General features: G+C 42.6%; 1 protein-coding gene across 3 annotated transcripts in view; it reads left to right on the forward strand.

The window, feature by feature from the left end:
• Window positions 1–17,326, forward strand: part of RICTOR (RPTOR independent companion of MTOR complex 2) — a 56,374-nt gene extending 39,048 nt beyond the window's left edge. For all 3 annotated transcript variants that reach the window (XM_028747862.2, XM_028747863.2, XM_028747864.2), the window contains 17 exons: window positions 89–215; window positions 777–941; window positions 1,407–1,483; window positions 1,588–1,666; window positions 3,110–3,219; window positions 3,805–3,892; window positions 5,341–5,433; window positions 6,399–6,505; window positions 7,483–7,712; window positions 9,477–10,506; window positions 11,479–11,659; window positions 12,527–12,611; window positions 13,304–13,543; window positions 13,843–14,001; window positions 14,569–14,692; window positions 16,356–16,494; window positions 16,592–17,326. In XM_028747862.2, the coding sequence (XP_028603695.2) occupies window positions 89–215; window positions 777–941; window positions 1,407–1,483; window positions 1,588–1,666; window positions 3,110–3,219; window positions 3,805–3,892; window positions 5,341–5,433; window positions 6,399–6,505; window positions 7,483–7,712; window positions 9,477–10,506; window positions 11,479–11,659; window positions 12,527–12,611; window positions 13,304–13,543; window positions 13,843–14,001; window positions 14,569–14,692; window positions 16,356–16,494; window positions 16,592–16,660 (3,103 nt within the window). In that variant the 3' untranslated portion in view covers window positions 16,661–17,326. The remainder of the gene's footprint in view (window positions 1–88; window positions 216–776; window positions 942–1,406; window positions 1,484–1,587; window positions 1,667–3,109; window positions 3,220–3,804; window positions 3,893–5,340; window positions 5,434–6,398; window positions 6,506–7,482; window positions 7,713–9,476; window positions 10,507–11,478; window positions 11,660–12,526; window positions 12,612–13,303; window positions 13,544–13,842; window positions 14,002–14,568; window positions 14,693–16,355; window positions 16,495–16,591) is intronic.
• The last annotated feature ends 1,730 nt before the right edge of the window (window positions 17,327–19,056 follow it).

Genomic DNA, 19,056 nt, shown 5'->3' on the forward strand with positions numbered 1-19,056 from the left:
GCAACCAAAGAAGGAAAAATGGAGGGATTTTTAAAGTTAGTCCAATTCTCATACAGATTTACAATTAAATGTTTCCATCTTTTTCCAGTCTTCTTAATCTTTGCTCCTTGAAGAACCAGGATCACTTACTCAAACTGACTGTTTCTAGTTTGGACTACAGCAGAGATGGATTAGCAAGAGTCATTCTTTCCAAAATCCTAACGGCATCTACAGATGTAAGTGACAACTCCTCTAAATGCCTACATTCTGAAGATTATATTTAAATAGATGTTTACACAGGGTAGTGTTACGGGTAGAACGTTGGCCTAGGGAGACCTAGGTGTAAATACATTTTTGATCTCAGCCCTGAGCTTGTGACTTTGGATCAGTCGCTTTCTCTCAGCCTCAGTATAATCTCAAGGCAGTATATCATTTGCATTTAATTTTAATGGCTTGTTAAATGAATGGCTCTAGGTGTTCTGCATCAATATGTGTGAGCTAAAAGTAGATAGAGGTATAGGTGCAGCCACACTACCTTGACCTTCTTGTGTTAAGTGGTAGTGCTTAAAAGCCTCGTTCAGACTTTTCCGCTCACTATGAGAAGATTTTAAGTGGAACCTGCACTCTCGTTCATGCTGGTGTGCTTGTGTGTATACCCCTGACCACTTCCCACATTGTGTATGTTCAAGCTGAGTGCTTGGAGAGAGCATGGATCTGGCTTTCTGTGTGCAAAATCTACTTTTCTCTACTGTGCTTCCCTTGCCATTGATCGATTTGCTTGTTTACTTGCTTCGTAGAGCTGTAGGCTATATGCCACAAAACACTTACGAGTACTGCTGAGAGCCAACGTAGAGTTCTTCAGCAACTGGGGAATTGAGTTACTGGTAACTCAGCTCCATGACAAGAATAAAGCCATTTCTTCTGAAGCACTTGATATCCTCGATGAGGCATGTGAAGACAAGGTGAGAATCCTGCTGTCCATTCTTAAAGTTACCGTGAGTGAATACTGTTGTGTATCAGTTTATTGAGAAGCATGTCATGCTTCTCATGCAATGGTCTTAGGCCTGGGCGATATATCATCCAGGACCAGTTTGTGATGTCTGCTTTACTCAGCGGTATATCACTAGTGAAACCGCCACTGCTCCTGAGTCCCTCTGCTAGCGACTTCCTCCAGCAAGTATTGCTTGTTCCTCCCTCTGCATCTTTTAACTGCTCAGCTGAGGAGTGTGTGGTTGTTGCTTCCCTCCGAGCAGTTAAAGGATCCCCTAGCCCAGCACTGGCTCCCGTCCAAGCAGGGAGAGCACTGGGGATGGGGAGGCCTCCCCATTATTGTATATATTGAGATTTCCTGCTAATTCCTTATTGAGTGCCAGTGTAACCAAACTGATTTCCTAACTGCCCTCCCTCTCCCTGGCTCTCTCTTTTAGGCAAATCTTCATGCTCTTATTCAGATGAAACCAGCGTTGTCTCATCTTGGAGACAAGGGCTTGCTTCTGCTCTTAAGGTAAACACTAAATATGTTACTTCATATGAGAACAAACCAAATTAACTTGCATTTTCATAATCGGTGGACATGTTTATAAACGGTATATGATGATAATTTTTCAGGTTCCTGTCAATCCCCAAAGGGTTTTCCTATCTAAATGAACGAGGCTATGTGACAAAACAAATGGAGAAATGGCAGAAGGTACTTTTAAACAAATCCAAATCTCTCTGTGAAATTCATAACTTGAAATACATCCCTCCTTGTTATGCTGAGACTTTGCTTGGCTAAAGCCAGCCCTTTAGACTTCCCTAGAATGAATGTGCTAGCCCAATCCAGTCATGGTCCAGTTGTGTTTCTTCATTCAGAAGGTGAGATAGAGCCGCTTGCATTGCTCTCAGGTCTGTGGACCTGATGGGTTTTTAAGCGTTCCTGAATTTAGACATAGTGCTCAGCTTCATTGCATCTGACAGTCCTGCTTTTGTTGGGCCCATTATGTATGAGCTACTGGCATATGAGAACTGAAAAGTTAGGCTTACAGGCCTGATCCAGAACCGATTTTCCCACTGGGATTAGATTCTCTTTGGATAACTTTTTTTCAAACTGTACTTTATACAGCTCTGTATCTAGGAGGGAACAGCTCCCAGGGAGTTTAAGTTAAGAAGTTGCAGGAAGGAGGATTCCAGGTGTATATTTGAAGATAAGCACTCGGGATGCTTTAGAGGAAAAGGACACGGGGCAGATTTACAGAGAAAAAGCAGCAGGGAGGAAAGGGTAATCTTTGCCCAGAAGTGAAATGTCCACACCAGTTTGCTCTCACCCAGAGCTGCCTTTGGTTAGAAAATGTGGCTGCTGGAAATGATTCAACATAACATGTAGTTTCACCTTTTTTGAAAAAGGCTTTCTGGGCCAAAATTTGAAGAGGTGAATAAATCCTTTGGCAACATATGAAATGATACTTGAATGGTATTCACTTACTAAATGGGGTAGAGATCTGTTCCGTCATGGAAGAGAACTGTACAGAAGTGCTATGGAGAGGAAATTCACAAGTTAGAAACAATTCCCCCATTTATATCAGACAGGTTACTCTGTAAAAATGAGAGACAGAGAATGTTCTAGGGATAATAGGGTTTCAGCCATTTCCCAGTCTTGCCAACCATTATTCTAGAACAAAAGGCTCTGCATCGTGAATTAATTTCTTGCAAAGTGTTTAGCTAAACATCAGAATATCCAAGATCATGAAACAACAAAACATATAAAAGCATAGTAAAACTCCAAACATATTCAAAATTCTGTTAATGGACAAATTAACAATAATACAAAACTAGTAAAGATCAGGTGAAGAAAAATGGTTTTTTGTATATACCAAAAGCCCACAGTTGTAGGAGGAAGGGAATTCCAGAGAACTGGAGCCACAACACTAAAGGCCCTGTTCTATGTAGCCGAGCCACTGGGCATGTAAATAAATATTTTCATTCCAAAATTTCTTTTGCCTTTTTAATCAAACGTTTGACTTCAAAAACCTGCAGTGGTTCCCTTGGAATTATGAAAATAAGTATCACAATGTTGCATAGTACAGTATTATGAAAACAAAAATCTGCTGGAGATTTCTCTCTCTCTCATGAGCTCTGTATCCCATCATTTTAGGAGTACAACTTAAAGTATGTCGATTTGATAGAAGAGCAACTCAATGAAGCACTTACCACATACCGCAAACCTGTTGATGGCGATAACTATGTTCGCCGGAGCAACCAAAGGTAAGCTAAGTTGCAAACAATCTTGATTGGTTTGCTAAAGCAATTGCTACATATGAGATGACTGTGTGACTGGTTTTTGAAATAGCCATAAGGAATAAAAATTGAACTACTTTATTGTCACTTCTACAACTTGTATACAGTGAGATTACACGAGCACCCCCCACTCAGCTCTCTTAGTCTTAATTCCCCTTGTTTACTGACGCACACCCACCAAACCCGAAAGTCAGTTGCCCTGTTGTTATCTTTTCATTCAGCAGCCTAACAGCCCACGGATAGAAGCTGTTCTTTACCCTGTTGGTGCGACTAATCATGCTTCTGTATTTTCTGCCTGAGGGCAGGAGATCAAGAAAGTGCCGGCCAGGGTGTGAATCATCCCTGAAAATTTTCCTCACTCTCCTGAGGCAACGTTCTTCCGCTATTTCATCCAGCGGTTTCATGGGACAGCCCATAATTTCTTGTGCTGAATTCACCACCCTCTGTTGGCACTATCAGTTGATGTCAAACCAATGTACCAGACCGTGATACAGTATGAAAGGACACTTTCTATTGTTTACTATGCAAACAGACCATTTTTCTTTCTGGCAGATTACAGCGGCCACATGTCTATCTGCCGGTTCACCTCTATGGACAACTGGTACACCACAAAACAGGCTGCCATTTGTTGGAAGCTCAGGTGAGGAAATTTAATATACCTGATTCAAAATCAAGGTAACATTAAATACATTGCAGCCTTCTTGGAATTGGTCCCCGCCTCCAATTTGTTCGGATGTTACTGGTTCAGGGTTGTGTGGCATATACAACCTCATTGGGAAATTTGGCTTGTTCCCCCCCCCCTATTTAGACTGCAGAAAAGGAATGCATCCTTGCATGCATCCTTGTTCCATAAAATAAGCTTGCTTTGGCTAGGGATTAAATTTTCTCACTTAGCTGGAGCACATAGAAGACTCTTTTTCACTGATGGGAATAGTGAGTGAGAGATGTATAGACTTCGCTTGCAGAACAGAAAGCAAGGGTTGTAGCCAAGGTAGCACTGAATAAAATGTCCTGCTAGCACAATGATTTTCACTTGTGCCGCAGGAGTCCCCCTACCTGCATACCCCCAAAATTTATGCTAGGGGTTCCCCCAAGGTCATGGCTTCAAGTCCTACATTGGGCAAAAGATTCCTGCATTTTAGGCAGTTGGACTAGATGAACCTCATGGTCCCTTCCAACTCTACAATTCTGTGATCTATGAACCTTCTAAAGCAGATTGGGGGAGGTTTGCTGGGCAAGTGGACTTAGATGCTGCCCCAAGTACCTTTTTGGTAATCCCACGGGAATTGACCCATGAAAGGGGCCCTTCTGCAGTGGAACTGCTTTGGTCTGCCTGAGGATCCTATTGCCTTTTAGTCTTTCTTTCTGCATTTTTAGGCTATGAATATTGACTTCGGGGGTAGGGTGTCAAACACTAGTAGGTGGTGGTATCCTCCTCTACCAACTGTCGCCTAGCTGCAGCCATTCCATAAGGCTGCAGCAGAGAGAGAGGGAAGGGAGGCAGGGCCACAATATCAGCTGTGCTGAGAGATCAGAAACTTTTGGCACCTACTTTCCATGAACTGTTTCCAGCTGGAAGGGAATGCGCTTTACAGCACACAACATGTGCATGGATTTGCTTCCCCCCCTTCCTTTCTTCATTCTGAGATGCTATAGCTAAGAACTAGCTGATTGGTTCTGAAATGTGCAAGATACTGCTGTTCTTAGCTTTATGTGATCCAATTCTGAGCTGTGTCTTCTCAATTTTGAATTGAAAGAAGAAAAGAATACTGGCTTATTTTTATAGAAATTGAATTACATGTTTGTGTTTTAAAATATTTCTTCTTGGAATGAAAAAAAAGCGCCTTATTTAATGACCAGAGCTGTTATCTGTATATCTGCCTTTAGTTTTACCATTGGTGCTCTTGTTTAAATGGTTGGTGGTTTTTGAAACATTAGTTTTCAAAAAAAAAATTATATTAAAAAAAACTAAACCTATTTGTATTTTGCTCTTAGCATTTATGTAAGTTTGAAAAGCAATTCAGCAGATTTGAAGAATGTTAAGCTTCACATTGAAGCTACTTTGTGATTGATCTTTTTATTCTTTAGAGTATTGTTCCTGACCTGAGTTACACTGTTCGTTCCCCCATGCTGGATAAATGGGAAGGGATTAAGCAGCTGAAGGCAGCTCTCTGGGCTCTGGTTAGTAAAAAAATAATAATCCACCATGGTGTTTTCTGCATTTCTGCAACCAAAATAACAATAATGGTTCCCCCAAAGATGTGTTTTTGATTTTTTGATGTTGCAAATTACAGTGGTACCTCAGGTTACAGACACTTCAGGTTACAGACTCCGCTAAACCAGAAATAGTACCTCGGGTTAAGAACTTTGCTACAGGATGAGAACAGAAATCGTGCGGCGGCAGCGGGAGGCCCCATTAGCTAAAGTGGTACCTCAGGTTAAGAACAGTTTCAGGTTAAGAACGGGCCTCAAGAACGAATTACTGTATTTTCTGGTGTATAAGACTCCTTTTTAACCCAGGAAAATCTTCTCAAAAGTTGGGGGTCGTCTTATACGCTGGCTACAGCAGCAGCTCCTGCAGCAACTCCCCACCAAAGGACAAAACAAAAGCAGATTAAACCAGAGGGCACCAAGCTCTCTAGATGAAGCAGAAATACGCTTGAAAATTGGCCCCCCTTTTAATCCAAAAGAGTTCTCAAATTGTAGAAGGTGAGGTACATGAGGGCATTGCATCTAAAGACAAAAGACTCTGCAATGTGGAAGGGAGCATATCAACCCAAATTAACGATCATATTTGTGTGTGTGTGTGTGTGTGTGTGTGAGAGAGAGAGAGAGAGAGAGAGAGAGAGAGAGAGAAAGAGAGAGAGAGAGAGAGAGAGAGAGGAATATAAAAGATTTAAAGTCATTTCTGTGAAGTTGGGAAAGTAGGTAGACTGTAACAAGGTGCTATTAAATATTTTTAAAGAAAAGGCTTGAATTGGGTGAAAGAGACTCGGCTGTAGGTATAAAGAAATTTATAGCTTATACTGTATACAAAATATCTTAAGTTTGTTCATCAAGTTCTAATCAATACTCCTTTGTTATATGACATAGTATCAGCAGTATCAGCCAATAGCAAATTTGATCACAAATTATTTACATTACAGGGTAATATTGGATCTTCAAACTGGGGTCTGAATTTGCTTCAAGAAGAAAATGTCATCCCTGATATATTGGCACTTGCCCAGCATTGTGAAGTCCTATCTATTAGAGGGTAGGTAGAACATGGTTTGAAATTGACTTTTAAAGGGTTTATAGGATTTTTATTTTGCCCTGGAGTCTTTAAAATGATTCTATGCCATCTGCCGCTTCATTCTTTAGAAACGGTATATAATTTTAAGATGAAGAAAGGCACAACACCCTTTTTATTTTTTAAAAAATCAGGTGACTTGCTATTAAAATAGCAAGTTGCTACTTACTATTATGTTAATAGATTTTCTGTGTGACATTAGTTTTGCAGCCTTATTTATGGGTGTGGGTGTTTTGCAGTCATGATTTGTGGAGCATACACAGAAGATGGGGACAAAACTGGATGTCTCCTACTGTATTGAGTGATAATAATTTTAAGTAATACAGGCATGTAGTGAATGAAATAACACTCATATCTGTTACAGTGGTGCCCCGCAAGACGAATGCCTCGCAAGACGAAAAACTCGCTAGATGAAAGGGTTTTCCGTTTTTTGAGTCGTTCCGCAAGACGAATTTCCCTATGGGCTTGCTTCGCAAGACGAAACGTCTTGCGAGTTCTTGCGAGTTTGTTTCCTTTTTCTTAAAGCCGCTAAGCCGCTAATAGCCGCTAATAGCCGCTAAGCCGCTAATAGCCGTGCTTCGCAAGACGAAAAAGCCGCAAGACGAAGAGACTCGCGGAACGGATTAATTTCGTCTTGCGAGGCACCACTGTACATGCCTAGTTCTACTCTGCATCCCCTTAGAGAATGAGGCTGCAACCTTATCTAGGAATAAGCCTCCTTGAACTAAGTGGGACTTATTTCTGAGTAGACATGTACAAGATTGCACCTCAGAGTTGCAGGCCAGCTTACACAAAGGATTTGTATTTTTCATTCCACATATTTCTAAGGCAGCACAAGTAACATTTCCTGAGGGGAGGGAAAAGAAGCTGGAGAATAGTTTTGGTGGCCTGAATGTAAAATACATATTTGTTTGAACTGGATTTCTGTTTTATAAACATAGGACGTGTGTCTATGTGCTTGGCCTGATCGCCAAAACAAAACAAGGTTGTGACATTCTGAAGCATCACAACTGGGATGCAGTGAGACACAGTCGTAGGCAGCCTTGGCCAGTCGTCCCCGATGACATGGAGCAACTCTGCAACGAACTCTCCTCTATTCCCAGCACGCTCAGTTTGAACTCTGAATCTACCAGTTCAAGGCACAACAGTGAAAGTGAATCTGCGCCGTCAAGTAAGTATGCATAGCATACTTTGGGGAAAAAGCAGATCATGGGTCTGGCCAGTGAAATCAATAGAATCGTGGAGCTGGGAGGCACCTCAGAGGTCATCCAGTCAAACCATTTGCAATGCAGGAATCTCAACTCAAGCATCCATGATAGATGGCCATCCAACCTCTGCTTTAAAAAGCTCCAAGGAAGGAGAGTCCACAACCTTATGAGAGTGTCTGTTCCACTGTTGAAAAGCTCTTGCTGTTAGAAAGTTCTTCCTGAAGTTCAGTTGGAATCTCCTTTTGCCTATCCATTTTGAGAAGGCATTAACTTTCTAATCTGAAGGTATTCTGTATTCCTACATGAGCATGTTGTATAGCCATACCTCGCGTTACAGCCGCTCCAGGTTGCGTTTTTTCGGGTTGCAGACCACTGAAACCCGGAAGTACCAGAACGGGTTACTTCCAGGTTTCGGCAGTCGCACATGCGCAGAAGCGCTAAATCGCACTTTGCGCATGTGCAGAAGCACCGAATCCCAACCCACGCGTGTGCAGATGCGGGTTGCGAACGTGCATCCCACACGGATTACGTTCGCAACCCGAGTGTCCACTGTGTGCTTAATGGATAAAGACGAGGTTTATAGAACGTGGCTGGGTATCCTTTGATAAATTCAGAAATGGTTGGGCTATAGGGTGTCCAGAATGTCACTTTGCTGATCAGAGGCACTTGGATTCAGCTGAAAGCTTTCATCAGTGAAAGGAGGGAATTTCCACTCACTCCCCCTCCCTACTATCCTGTACAGTCCCCCAACCCTTCTGCTGCTGGAGGAAGGAGAATTGGCAAAAACCTCACCCTCTATGTCCTGCTGGCAGAAGCCTCTGCTGGGTCTAAGTGCCTTCCATCAACAGAGAGACACCACTGGGTAAAGTTTCAGCTTCCAATGCTGTAGAAAATATTACAAATGTAATTATTTTAGATCATCCTTTTATCTGGTGTAAATGAAAAAATAAAACACTGATTTCCTTTGCATAGAATTAGATCCATTTCTTCTCCAGGATGATAGTATAAAAGTGAAGATAAAGACTGGACATGAGAAAATTCTTCCTAGAAAGTTAGAAACTCTGATTTAAGATGGAAAACGGGAAACGTCAAAATATCTATTAGGATGGTTTGAGTATCACGTTATATTTAAGGAGCAGGCTCGGGATACGTTGGAGCTAATCAGAAAAGTCAGGTGTGGAGAGTAAATACTATCATCAACTATATAATGTGAAGTAATGTCTTGATATAAGAGAGGCACATTCCTTTTAGAATTGATTTTAGCCTGCGGCTGTTGCTGGTCTACAACTCCCATCATTGTTGCCGATGTTGACTAGGACAGATGGGAATTGACGTGAACAAAGACTGACTCCTCAACTACAGTATGAAATTACATTTCCAAAAGCATAGTTTGGCTCCTGAAGACCCCTGAATTCATGTTAAAAGGAGAAACTAAGAGCACTAACATGAAAATTTTGATTGCTCAAGAAGTGATTAAGTGTTCAGTACCATTGTTTTATTTATTTCTTTTTTAAAAAAGGCCAGGTTCTGTTGATCTTACATATAACGTTTAGTGGCACATAAAAGGATACTAAGCACACCCCCCCTACCTAAAATAGCCTTCAGCAATTACAGTTCAGAAATGTACATGCAGTTGGCTTTCATAGACTTCTCAGAGCTAGTTTTAGTTACCAAATATTTATAGACCAATAATATTTTAACAATGCAAGCTTTTATCTAAATTTCAGGTATGTTTATTTTGGAAGATGACAGGGTTGGCAGCACCTCTACCAGCACGTTTTTCCTAGATATATCTGAAGATGCAGAACAGAATTTCTACGACCGATCTGGACCCTTGAAAGATAAGGATCGCAATCCCTTCCCCTTCTTCACTTCAAGCAGGCTTGTGAAGAACCGCATTTTAAATTCTCTAACCTTACCTAATAAAAAACATAGGAGTAGCAGCGATCCTAAAGGTGGCAAACTATCTTCTTCAGAGAGCAAGATGGGTTTGAGGCGAAATCGTACAGTAACTGAGCCTTCCAGCAGCATGGATTTTGCACGAGGCGAGGACTTCACCCCTATGTTCCGGGTGCCTAAAATCCACACTCTGAAACTAGAGACGTCGTTTGTCGGGAGCAGACACAGCGAAGATGCAGATAGCACTCCAAGTATAGGCGAAAATGACCTCAAGCTTCCCAAAGGCCTCGGCCACGAAAACCACCGGGAAAATGCCAGCCGGGAAAGACTGATAGGAGAGGTTTCTACGCAGACTCACTTCAAAAGCCGCAGCTTGAGTTTCAATACGGATACCACCACGAGTGGCATAAGTTCAATGAGTTCGAGCCCTTCGCGGGAGACTGTGGGAGTGGACACTACAAACGTAGACACGGACAGTGGGAGTTTAAGTACTGTGGTGAGTACCAAGACAGTTAAAACAATCCAGTGCTCAACCCCACAGCCTAACCACCTCCCCCTCTCAAAATCAAATTCTGTCTCCCTGGTACCGCCAGGGTCCTCGCACACCCTTCCTCGGAGAGCACAGTCACTTAAAGCTCCTTCGCTCGCCACAATAAAAAGCCTGGCTGACTATAACTTCAGCTACACCAGTTCGCGAGATGCCTTTGGGTATGCAACACTCAAACGCTTGCAGCAGCAGAGGATGCACCCCTCTTTGTCCCATTCGGAAGCTCTGGCATCTCCAGCAAAGGATGTGCTCTTCACAGACACAATTACTATGAAGTCTGGTAGTCTAGACTCTCGACTGACACCAAACAGGTAAGCACTTCTTCCTCCCTCAAGTTTTCTTCATGGCATAGCTAAGTAATGTTCTCACGATTCCAGCTGTTCAACAAGAGATGAATTACCGTATTTTTTGCTCCATAAGGCGCACTGGACCATAAGGCTTTAGAGGGGGAAATCAAGAAGAAAAAAAATCCGCTTCTCCCAGAGCTTTTCGGGGTTGCTGGGGGAAGCCCGGGTCCCTCCCAGCCCCAAAGAGCAAAGAAGTCAAGACAGCGAGTGGGATGCATCTCGCTGGCTGTCTTGGCTTCTTTAGCCGCGCACAGCCTCTCCGGCCAGGAGAGGCTGCGCGCGGCTATGGCAATCCCCCCACCTCCCGCAAAAGCCCACAGGAGCTGTGCACCCTTTAAGGAGCGTGCGGCTCCTGCGGGCTTTTCTACGAGGAGGGAGAAGGGACTGACTGGCCGTGTCAGTCCCTTCTCCCTCCTGGGGAAAAGCCCGCAAGAGCCGCACGGAGCTTGTGTGCGTCTTTTGGGGGCTTTTCCTGCCTGCCTCCCCCCCTGCATTCGCTCCATAAGACGCACACACATTTCCCCTTACTTTTTAGGAGGGAAAAAGTGCGTCTTATGGAGCGAAAAATACGGTAGCCAGGAATTTTGGGTGTGACCCAGAGGAGAGCTGCATTCACAGCCGATGCTTCCTTTGATATGTTTTCCATAGCTTCCGCCACCTAAGAGGCAAACAGCCATTCAGTTTCAACTTCAGAGAAAGCTCCAGCAGCATGAGAATTCCATTTTTCCAACTTTCTGCTGGGAAAGCCATTCATAACAGTATATGTGTTGCTCTCACAGTATGTCTTTCAATTATTAATAAACAGATAATATATAAGAAGGCAAACTGTATACTCACCCAAACTAGCCGTACTTTAAAAATGCTGTCTGTGTTATTACAGAGCAGAGTTGTGATTTTCAGGTTATACTGACTTTGGTTCCCTTGATGCTGTTACAGGTTCATGAGAGCTTTAAGTTATGCATCATCTTTAGATAAAGAGGATTTACTAAGCCCTATTAACCAAAACACACTGCAGCGTTCTTCTTCTGTTCGTTCCATGGTGTCTAATGCTACTTATGGAAGTTCAGATGATTACATTGGGCTTGCTCTCCCAGTTGATATCAATGAAATATTTCAGGTATGTACAATGTATGTAAAATTCAGGTCACTTCATGCAGAACAACATCAGAATAATGAATCTGAGATGACATATTCCCTCATGTGAAATCACTTCATGTTCATGTGAGAGAATTTGGCATCTTAGATTCATTGTTCTAATGCAGGCATGTCCAACAGGTAGATCACGAACTACCAGTAGATCACTGGACATCTGTGGTAGATCACTGGCTCCCCCCAATGAAGCTCAACCACTTTGGCTCCCCTAAAGAAAGCTGAACAACAATGCCCTGCACCCCTAAAGTGGGGCTTTTCTTTGACCTGAACTCCCAAAAAAGGGGGTAGATCACTGCCAGTTTGTAACTCTGTGAGTAGATCGCAGTCTCTTGGGAGTTGGCCACCCCTGTTCTAATGAATATATCCTCTGGAAGCTACACTTACTCAGAGAAGGGATTAGCATGGAGTAATTTGCTTAACATACTTGATCAACTCTAGCACTATTTTTTAAAACCCTTATTTGAAGCCTAAATCCACATATTTACTGGTTATCCATTTATTTCCAAATCAAAACATTAGTCATCATCCTTAAAGCCCTATAAATGACTTAGGTCCAGGTAATTTTGGGACTGTTCTCTTCCAGATCACCAGATCAGCCTGCCCACTTAATAAGGAGACCTCCCTTTGTGAGGCAGATAATGTGTTTATGACTGGGTTTTACACGTTTCTGTGTTTTATGAAAATGGGGGATTTTTTTTTAATGTAGGCTGCTCTGAGTAGTGAATTCGCACTCAAATTAAATGCTTGAATGAATGTCTATTAACCAAAAATAGAGGGCTTGTTTACTTTTCTAAAAACTCATCCCTATAATTATTCACTTCAAATATTTCAGGTAAAGGAAACTCCTTATTTCCAGAAGAAGACCATGCCTTCACTTGACGAACGAGGCGCTAAAGTCTTTCCCCAAGATGCTGGAGGTACCTTTTCCTTTCCACTCTATCTTTTGGTCTACAATGGAGTCTTCACTTTTTTTTGAGCCTGTGGGGTACCTTTTGGAATTTTGTCAGTGCCAATTTATTTTTTTGCAGCGCAGACTAATTCCATAAAAAGGTAAAGGGCCCCCTGACCGTTAGGTCTAGTCGTGTCTGACTCTGGGGTTGCGGTGCTCATCTTGCTTTATTGGCCGAGGGAGCCAGCGTACAGCTTCCGGGTCATGTGGCCAGCATGACCGTTTACCTTCCCGCCAGAGCGGTAACTATTTATCTACTTGCACTTTGACATGCTTTGCTAGGTTGGCAGGAGCAGAGACCGAGTAACGGGAGCTCACCCCATCTCAGGGATTCGAACCGCTGACCTTCTGATTGGCAAGCCCTAGGCTCAGTGGTTTAACCCAGTGTTCCCCAACCTTGGGCCTCCAGCTGTTTTTGGACTACAACTCCCATAATCCCTAGCTAGCAAGACCAGTGGTCAGGGATGATGGGAACTGTAGTCCAAAAACAGCTGGAGGCCCAAGGTTGGGGAACACTGGTTTAACCCACAGCACCACCCGCGTCCCATGACTAATTCTATAGAATGAAATAATTCCCAAAAAGTCAGACACCGGGTTGAATGGCAAAAGCTGGTCTTCTGCCACACTTATCATTTATATTTCTTTTTCTTTAATTGGAAGCCTCTCCAGGTGTGCCGAGTGGTTCTTCCGAGATGGTGAAGAGTCCCTTCCAGATGCTTCGCCAGCAGATCAGTCTTACAGAGATAATGAACACTAGCCGCTCAGATGCTTCTCAGTTCCTTGAAAGCATGGAAGACACGGGGCTCCAAGAGCACACGGAAGAGAACTGCCTTTATTGTGTCTGCACGCACATTTTGGGCTACCAGCAAAACAAAGTGAATCCTTCCTATAGTCACACTGGTTAGTACAGCTGGACCTCTTTCAGTCAGAAGTTTAGCCATTGCTCCTATTCACATACAAGGATATGGAGGCTGGAGACCTGTTTTGGGCTTCTCATGCATCATGAAATAACTTTCCAGAATGTTTCATAGTCCTGAGACCCAGAAACCTACATTGAAATTTAATGTAGGGTGTCATATTCTGCGGTAGTTAACATGGTTATGGTTCACAATTATAATTTATATTACATTAAATTATCTCAGCTGAAATGAAGCTATGTATTTTTCTTCTTTGTAAACCACTCTGTATGTTTTTTTCAGAATTTTCAGACATTCCTTATTCTGACTGGTGTGGAAAGCCCATGCACAATCACTTGGATGTTGTCCCCCATTCCTCAAAGTTTTCTGGGATTTCGGGATGCAGCGATGCTGTATCTCATGGCTCAACCAGTAGCACCAAGAGTACGGATATCGTGATAGGTAAGTGGTTTTGTCATAGGCATAGCAACATGTGACTGTTTTCCTACCTCTGGTAAGAAGTCAAATATTTTCTTTAAGGCATTTGCAGCCTGATTCTGAACATTTTGCATTTGGGTATTGCATGAACATGCTCTTCCTCTAACTCAACTTAGGACTGCAACCTTTATTAGGTTTTTTCCTAACATTACAACTGCCAAGTAGCTGAAGGTGATGTGTGTTCTCTTAAGGGCCATTCAGCCAGCATTTTTCCACCTTCCCCAACATGTGCTCACACCCTACACCTCTGTGCATGATGTTTTGGGCTGACACAATTCCTTCATGTTGTCCTCTGTTTTCCCCTATCTCCTTTATTGCATGTAGAAAGGAAGGTCCAGACCAGGAGAATCTGTGTTTCTTTCTTCTTGCCCCTAGACGTTGACTCCATATGTAGTCTTGAGGAGAAGAAATAACATCTGAGCGAGTCCTTCGCCTAATGGCAGGCATTGTAATGCATGTGTGGCACTTCTCAGTGAATACGCATGCAACTGCCTGTGATTTTGATTCTGAAAAATGTCCTTCCCCCTCAAGGTGTAAAGTCAATCCCAGATGATACCCCTGTATGCCGCATACTACTGAGAAAGGAAGTCTTGCGATTAGTGATCAACTTGAGCAGTTCAGTAGGAACTAAAGGACATGAAACAGGTCTCTTGACGTAAGTAGCACTCTCTTCTCGCTACAATTGTAGCTTTCTGCAAATAGTCTGTCAGCTGTGGATGAGGGAGGCAGAGGAAAGGGGGATAGATGTTGTCATGGAATTCTACTCAGTATTGATCCAGAGACGATTCCAACAGCCTTTACCAAAGGTGTCATGGGCTTTGAAGACACTCAAACTCAGGACGCAAGGGAGAAACATGCTAAGAGGAAGGCACGCTTGGCAAATCCACACCGTGATCAACTCCCACCCGGAAACCAATGTCCCCACTGTAGAAGGACATGTGGATCCAGAATTGGCCTCCACAGTCATTTACAGACTCACTGTTAAAACCATGTTTATGGAAGACAATCTTACTCGGCTACGAGTGATCGCCAAAGAAGAAGAAGAAGAAGATAGTTAGCAGAGTAAAAACTTAAACACGTTGCAGGATTCCCAAAAAATAGACCAGAGGCAATTGTAGCTTTACTGCTACTGAAGGCAAATGAGCATAAATGGTCACAAATCCAATACCTTCAGGATTGGCACTATCCATAAGAAATCCAGTTCCAGCAGACTTAACTTAAACTTACAATAACTTATAATAAGTCTAAACCTTAACACTAAGCATACTATGTACAGAACACCACACCAGAAGGAAGAGAGAGAGAGAAGGTGAAACCCAGGCTCCTTGACCTTGACTGAAAGAGATAACAGGACCAGTTTAAGCCAGCTGTACTCAGCCTCTCTGAAGGAATGACCCAAACATCAGGAACCTTCTGCTTGTTTCTTTCACACAGAGAAGCTTCCAGAACCATCTTGAATTAATTAGAACAGGAAAGATCTCTACACATCAGATCAATACTTTCTGCACTAAGAAATGCAAACTGACAGATGTAGCCCCCTCAGGCTCCTCACTAATCCTTTGGAGTTGGGAAGAGTTGGGAGGAAGGATGTGGGTGAGCTTCTGGCATCATCAGCTCTTACCAAAGAGGACACAATGAGAATATGTTAGAAATCATTTATGCTGGTTGGGGTGCAGGGAGTGGAGACTCTCCCATTTGCCAGCCTAGAATCGTAGATTGGTTTGGAGGCCTGGACAATTGTGGCAAAGCCTTCCTTTGAGAGATGGCATTGAAACTGTGACCCATCAGCCAATCTCTTAGCAAAGGTGGTTGCTGAACTTGGTTCTAGAGTTAATAAAATTACTTACCTGTCATGCCTTCAGTAGCTGTATAACCACCCAAGTGTGAGATGTCAAGTTCATGCATTCTCTGTGGTAAGATTGTTGTGGGCATGTTCGGTTCATATCAGATCTGCTTTTGACACAACAATGTGAGTGTAGCATCTGCAGCATTTGAATCCAACATCTGGTAATGGGGATATGACCATCTTGGCAAAACTATTTTCCCGCATCTATCACATGCTTCAGTAATTGTGAGCATATGCCCTTTGAGGTTCGGATTAGACTCATTTAAGCCTTTTCAGTTCCATATTTGCCTTTTCAGTCTGTATTTTTGTTCCTCTTTCACTTGAATTCAGATTGCTATGTCCTGAGATTTGTCTTCATCGATTTGCATGGAATATCAGATAGCTGCCTCAGCTTCCTTCCCTAAAGCTATTAGGTTTTGATGGAACAGTTAAATCATGGTGCATGAATTGCTTTCTTTTTCTTTCTGATTAGAATTAAAGAGAAGTTTCCCCAAGCATTCGATGACATATGCCTTTACTCTGAAGTGTCCTACTTGCTAGCGCACTGTACATTTCGTTTACCATCCCGAAGGTTCATACAAGAGCTCTTTCAAGATGTCCAGTTTTTACAAGTGAGTCAAAGTGAAATCTAGCTAATTCTTGATAGGCTTCTAATACAACTTTTGTCTTTTATGCTAATTTACTAACATTCTATCTCGTTACTTCCAGATGCACGAAGAAGCAGAAGCCGTACTAGCAACAAATCAGCAAACAGCTAACCCATCGGCTGAATCCTGACCCCTTGCTTTTTGTGGTGTGGCTAAATATGAAGTCGTCGGTAGCCTCGGATAAGAACGTCTAATTGACTGGGCGAAGAGAAGAGAAGCATTCTGGGTACAAGTAACAGAACCTCTCCTCCATGGAACTTGCTTTCCCATCCATCCATCTGAGCCCTATGGGAATTGTTAAAACAATGAAAGTAGCAATTCCCAAGATATGCAAGGAGAACGAAGCACTGAACACTTGCACAGGTTTTCATTTCACTTATTTTGAAACGCAGCATCGTAATAATAGAGGACAGCGTGCAGGGACGTGTTGTACGTGGTTGGTTGTTTTTTTTACTTCCGTTCAGGACAGAGAGTGATGCCTTTTAAACCCTGGATCCTGGAGCATCTAAGGCTCTATCTCCATTGTCACCAATGGAGCTGCTCAAACTGTGGACGTCAGGGGATTAATGATGGCTTTCTGTGATATTTTTCCTAATCTTTGTGAAACACTACTTGGAGAATTTCTGATCTCTGAGAGAGGAAGAGAATCCTTAGTAACTTGGGGTAGTCTTAAGTTATTTTATTGTTAAAACAGCAAAAATCCTTATTTGTCTTAGCAGTCGGTCTAGTTTTGTTGCAGTTACATGTGATAATGTGTTAACTGAACCAGTTAAGGAACTTCACTACAGTTTGATTTTTTTTTAAAAAAAGAACAAATCACTTCTCAGACCCCTGGGATCAGAATTCCCCTGTACATATAATAATGCATGTTGTTCGGTCGGGTTTTCTACATTAATGCTCATCTAGTATGTAAATTGTCTAAATGTAAACCTTTTAACAAGCATGACTTCCATCAAATAAGGGTGCATACTTTATCAAGAAAAACTAGGAAATATCTACCCATTGCTGCTTTTGATCAGGAAAGAGGCAAGGGAAAAAAAATACCACATTCCATGTCTTTAATTTTTCTCCTTACCACTTAGCTTTGATTATACACGTGAAAGGTTAATTGCAAGATAATACCAGTAATGGTAGTGAAAAGCCTTAAAGGTGCAATGCAGAAATGAACACTCCTATGCTTTAATCCATTGTTCTTTCACAGATCCTTTGCACAGATGATATGATGGTGACAATATATAGGTCAGTTCTCCCCACACCCTTAGTGTGATTCCTAAATTTCTAGAAGTGCAGACTTGAAACGCGTGCATCTTGTCCCCAGAACCGAAAGCCCCCCCTAGAATCAAATAACTTGATATATGCAAACCTGTACATACAAATGCCCAACCACTTTCATTACAAAAGACTGACTGTAGTGGATTGAGGTTACTCTGTAATTTCTTGTGTATGAAAATAGTACAGCGGGACTGTACTGGCAATCATATTATGTCTATCCATCCCCCCCCCATTAAACAAATTCAAAGATTTGCTTATCAAGGTGTAATTAGCTCAGTTTTGCATATTTCTTACCGCAGCTTAATCAGTGTGCTAATTCTTTTTGTGGTAGGATTTTGTTCCACGTTATAGAACGTTAAGGATATAAGGATATTTGAATTTTTCATTACGCAATCCACTCTTGGTTAGGTTACCTCCACTGCCATTCCAAAAAAATGGTTTTGCTCCACAACACAGGGAAGACTGCAAAAGTTAAAAGGCCAAACCACCTCTAAGAGTTCTGCTTTCCTTAGTAGGAGACTGGCAAGTGCTTACAGCCGACATCTTTTTGTCAAGCTCCTTTTTGCAGTTCCTCGTGAGCCCTTCTTTCGCTTAGGCTCCTTGCCCTTCCTGTACAGGGCAGATGGAAGAACGAGCAGTTCTTGACCTCTGGAAGTTTTGGATACACAGCACCCGAATCCGCTTCTTTTTTCTTCTCCTCCCACCTTCACCACGGTGGCTCCTCTGATAGCGTCTTCCCCATCGCACTATGGCTTAATTTTGCCAAAGCCTCTTTCTCCTGGCTCGATGAGCTCAGAGTTCATCTCTAGCTTCCGTGTTTTCCTTGCATTGTCTACACTGCCATTCTAACCTGCCATTGGGGAACAAATAATTTTAAAGGAACAGGAGTTGTCTTGGTGGCGTGCTCATTTTCACTTCTTCTGACTCGATGATGACTTTGGTTCCAAGGAATGCGACACTGGGTGGGGTTGCGGGACATGTAGAGGTTTTGAGACCTTCTTTCACATCCGATGATGGCAGTGAGGGGGAGGTTGGTGGTGGGAATAAGAATACGTTACCAGGTTTTTGAAGTTACTTTCCCCCCATTTGTTGCCTTTGGAAGTTGTTAACTGGAAGGCAACAGGAAGGAGCAGAGGGCCCGTAGAGGCAGTTGTTCTCTCCCCAACCAGATGTCTTATTTTCCTTGAGCTGTAGAGGAATGTTTGAAGTGGCAGTGGAGGTTCCTTCTAGGAGTTGGCCATTTCCCCCTTCCTA

This window comes from Podarcis muralis, chromosome 11 (assembly GCF_964188315.1).
Source record: "Podarcis muralis chromosome 11, rPodMur119.hap1.1, whole genome shotgun sequence".
NCBI classification, from domain to species: Eukaryota; Metazoa; Chordata; class Lepidosauria; order Squamata; family Lacertidae; genus Podarcis; species Podarcis muralis.